The sequence below is a fragment of the Coregonus lavaretus genome (assembly GCF_964263955.1).
Source record: "Coregonus lavaretus genome assembly, chromosome: 4".
Taxonomy (NCBI): Eukaryota; Metazoa; Chordata; class Actinopteri; order Salmoniformes; family Salmonidae; genus Coregonus; species Coregonus lavaretus.
Window position 1 is genome coordinate 62,774,794 of NC_139991.1, and position 4,764 is coordinate 62,779,557.

At 44.7% G+C, this 4,764-nt stretch overlaps 1 protein-coding gene across 1 annotated transcript in view; it reads left to right on the forward strand.

Annotated features, from left to right (window-relative positions):
* Positions 1–267: 267 nt before the first annotated feature.
* LOC311127506 (laminin subunit gamma-3-like) overlaps positions 268–4,764 on the forward strand; it is a gene marked incomplete at both ends in the record, with an annotated part of 100,625 nt that continues 96,128 nt past the window's right edge. The window contains 2 exons of the mRNA XM_084159329.1: positions 268–272; positions 1,097–1,376. Of these exons, the coding sequence (XP_084015455.1) occupies positions 268–272; positions 1,097–1,376 (285 nt within the window). The remainder of the gene's footprint in view (positions 273–1,096; positions 1,377–4,764) is intronic.

Below are 4,764 nucleotides of genomic sequence, written 5' to 3' on the forward strand. Positions count from 1 at the left end.
AATGTTTTTGTTTTCAAAATGTGTGTGTGTATGAGGCCCTTAGGCCTTTGTTGAACCCTTTTAGTAGAATACCCCCCACCCTGATATAAAGCCTAATGACATCTGTCTACTCCTTCACAGTACGCTCGTCTTTCTAGACATCCTATTTTTTTTGTTTTGAGACATCCTCTCTTGTCTTTCCAGACATCCTCTCTTGTTTTTCCAACTCAGCAACATAATCTCTCCCACAGCAGCACTCAAATCATTTAAGTTTCATTTATTGTCCGCATGAGGTGAGTTTAGTCCAGCTGGATACAAAAGAGAAAAATACGGAAAAGGAAGAGGATAATGAAACGTTTGGAGTGTTTGTGTGTCCCCTGTGATGATGTTCAGTCTAATTGAGAGGTGTGTTTTTCTCTGATGAGTCCGCTTAGTCCATCCGTCAGCAGAAGGGCTTGCATGTTGTGCATGCAGTATGTGTCCGTGGAGAGTCTCTGTCTGTGTGTGTTTTCTGCCATTATTTCTATCTGTATTTCCAGCTTACCCATTTACCTATGGATCCCAATAGAGTTTAACATAGAATATCAAATGATAGAACAATTATTCTGTGTTCAATGTTCAATCTGTGTTCACTCTCCAAACTGAGCAGAAGTGAAGCAGTTTAGCTGAGGAGCTGAATCATAATGACTGTGTTGAGTAGGAATGGCCTTTGACCCCTTTCCAGCCAAGCCACCTGGTCATAACACAGCTGTGTGCCCCACCCCGCCTGGGCTCTGATTGTACTGAGTCGCCCAGACCTAGACTAAACTCAACATCACCCCACTAGACTCAATATTTACTAGTCTACTCTGGATGTTTACAGGATGCTCATTTTATCTATTCGGTTCGAGAGTTTGGTGACAGTTTTCTCTTTTTGTAGAATATCTTTACCAAGCTGTACAGGAATAACGTCACTGAACTGTCTGTGGCTGAAAAAGAAAGTGTAAGGCCTTGGTCACAGATGGCCAGACAGTATATGACCAACATGTGATTCTGCCCTAGAAACGCTTTAGCTTTATAAATTAGATAGGTGTGTTGTAACTTGCCAGGACCTGAGGACCCTGTGTGAAACCCTCAGAGGAAGGAGACCATCCCCGGACGATGAGGCCACACCACATCCCCACAGAGACACTACCACATGCCACCACCACACCCATGACACCCCCATCTCCACTGATCTCCCTGGGGAGCCCTCCAGACAGCACCACCCAGAGGAGGACCAGACCCTAGCCGAGCCTGAGGCCCAGGATGAGAGGGGCTGGGACAGTGTGCCTGATGAGGCCTACGACCTGCTGGATAGACTGCTGGGCCTGAATCCAGCCAAACGCATCACAGCTGCACAGGCTGTAGCTCAGTTGGTAGACCATGGCGTTTGCAACGGCAGGGTTGTGGGTTCGATTCCCACGGGGGGCCAGCATGAAAATGTACGCACTCTCTAAATCGCTCTGGATTAGAGCATCTGCTAAAATGTAAATCTAGCTTTTTAGCATTGAAAGTGTCTTGAAAACAGGTACAGCATATGTAAACAGTAGTGTGTTCATAGTTGTGTATGTAGACTGTTGTGTATGTTCAGTAGTTTTCCCTCTGCACTGCATTGTTTCTTCAGCAAAGGTCATTAGAGTCAGTCTGTGAGTGTGTTGATTCAGTCTGTGAGTGTGTTGAGTCAGTCTGTGAGTGTGTTGAGTGTGCTGAGCCAGTCTGTGAGTGTGTTGCGTCAGTCTGTGTGTTGAGTGTGTTGAGTCAGTCCGTAAGTGTTTTGAGTCAGTCTGTGAGTGTGTTGAGTCAGTCTGTGAGTGTGTTGAGTGTGATGAGTCAGTATGTGAGTGTTTTGAGTCAGTCTGTGAGTGTGATTAGTCAGTCTGTGAGTGTGTTGAGTCAGTCTGTGAGTGTTGAGTCAGTCTGTGAGTGTGTTGAGTCAGTCTGTGAGCGTATTGAGTCAGTCTGTGAGTGTGTTAAGTCAGTTTGTGAGCATACTGAGTCAGTCTGTGAGTGTGTTGAGTCAGTCTGTGAGCGTATTGAGTCCGTCTGTGAGTGTGTTGAGTCAGTCTGTGAGTGTGTTGAGTCAGTCTGTGAGTATGTTGAGTCAGTCTGTGAGTATGTTACTGTGCCAACTATGGCAGGCTTTTATCCTTCTCTTACATCTGAGACTTTTAACATCAATCAATGGAAACCAGCTGCAGATAGAAAGCTATGTATGTGTGTGTGTGTGTGTGTGTGTGTGTGTCTGACCCCAATTCCATACCACCAGACCTCCCAGCGCTCGTCTTATTTTTCTTCTTCCTCATCATGTTTTGTTTACTCCCCCTCTCCCCCTCCTCCTTCTTCATCTCCCCATCCCATCCTCCCCCTACCTCTGCACAGACACATTTCGGACCTGTGTCTCTGTGTCCTGCTGGTGTGTTTCTCTGTGTTTGTTGTCCCGGCGACCCCCTCGGAGACGGAGGGGTCTTGTTTTGTTTGGAGAGCCAAAGGAAAACAGACAGAAGGGCAGTCCAGGCAGGCCCCCCTAGTGGAACCCAGATGGGACATGGTCGGGTTGTCTTCAATATGGAGGAAGAAGAAACGCTGTGACCCTGATTCTGTGAGAGACACAGGATGGGGGATGATGACTTGAATAAAACGTTTTTCAGTTGTTACAAAAACAACAGAAACCTCTCTCCAGTCCAGGCGGAGGCTACTCTCAGAATAACTCTAAAGAGAGAGAGACTGAGAGTACCCAGAGGCTAAAGACTGAACAATGTGACCATACAGTGTAATGTAGTTTGGTCTTCCTGGACTAAGGCCTACTGGACCAAGGACTGGTGGGTTAGAATAACACATTACCAGACATTCCCCAGCCTCTTTCTCTATCTGAGAGAAGTAACCAGAGATTATGACCAACAAAGACATAGAGCACTGCTCTCCTCCTTCCTCCTAGTAAAAATCAATATCCGCAGACAGAAAGACGAGTTTCCTGCTCCAAGACCTTATGATTTAAACACTTCCTTCTTCCACAGACAGTCAGTCGTACACTCTGACATTTCAAAGACCTGTCATCGTTTTCTCTCTCTTTTGAAGCAAAACTTTTTTTTTCTCAGGTTGGAATTTTTGTTACGCCTACAATAAAGAGGAAGTTGGTTGTGCTCAGAGGTGTCAGAAGAAAGAATTCCCTGACTGGGCTCTCTGCTGGGTCCATCCTGTTTGACTGATGTATGTGAGCTCACTCTGCACACACATGTCACACACACAAGATGAATAGGAGGAAAAGCTAGTCTTTATAAAGTGGGTGTACTGACGGAATGCATCCCAAATGGCACCCTACTCCCTGTATAGTGCACTTCTTCTGACCAGAGCCCTATGGGTCCTGGTGAAAAGTAGTGCACTATAAAGGGAATAGGTTGTCATTTGGGGGGTAGCCTTAGAGATCTTGAGGGAGAAAGGTAGAGGTTCCACTACAGTCACAATGGACTCTGACATGATTGATTGATGTATAATCTCTGTCCCCATTAATATTTAACAACATCATTGGATAATGCGCTAATGTCATTCTACTGGACATCCTGCTCCCACTTATTTAGCAGGACTTAAAGCTGGAATCCATAGCGGTGAAACTGCCACGTCCGTTTGCAAACAACGAACACTGTTTTTTCCCTCTGACATCATTGCACGCCATGCAGAGTATGTACTACGATTGTATTATTTTTACCACAATCCTGGATGCTCATTTCCTTAAAACAAATAACAAATGCGCCTGGGGGCGGCCAGTGACGCTGTTACGCCTGGCGCGGATCTCAGCTTTAAGTCATCTTGAGAAATCATAGTAATTATAGGGTTATGTGGCCTTAGTGGTTATCATGAACTGTATGTCATGGAAGGCATTAGTTGATATTATGCCATCACATGGTTGAACCATAAGTAATAAAAGGCCTGTTCTGTAACCTGACTGTGGTAGTGGTAGAAATGGCATCTTGGTACATTCTTCTCCTTCCTCCTTCTCTGCTCCCCCTGGAAGTGGATTAAGTACCCTAGTACTGTAGGACTGTAGTAAACTAGTATACTCTCTATTCTCCTCCCTTCTGTTTAGGCCAACACTCAGAATATACACTTAGAATCTGCACCCCCATCAATATGAGTTAGATGTGGTCTATTGAATGTAATCCAGTATGTGCTCTACTATACTGGATGCATCCGGACCACTTTCTAAGGTTCCCAGACAGAGCCCGAGCCTCATGGCTGTACGCTTGCAATTATTCCAACAATGTGACTCTAAGCCATGTCTGGGGCGACGGGCGATGGTTGGGATGGTGTTTTCTGAAGAGAAGCTTTGAGTGATTGTCGGAGGAATACAAGTGTGTGTGTGTGTGTGTGTGTGTGTGTGTCATTAGTGGAGGAATTCAAAAAGGTTGAGGTTGTGAGGGACATGTGTTCTGCTTTAGAGACTTTTTCTCAGGATGATTGGCACTTCATAGGATTATGTTTAGTCTGTGATTTGACTCCTCATAGTCAAGTCTCTTTCTGTCATTTAACTCCTCATAGTCAAGTATCTTTCTGTGAATTATTAAAATGTTGTGACAATACAGGATTGTAATGGATGTAGCATAGCCTATAGGCAGGTGAACTGAACAAAGAGTTTTTGCAGCACATTGTAATTTGAAAGAAGTGTAGGTTAAATATTAATGTTCAAGGCAGAACTAAACAATAGGAAAAGTATGTAGCCTGTGTAACCTATCACATGAAATACAAATAATTGAACATAATAACACCACT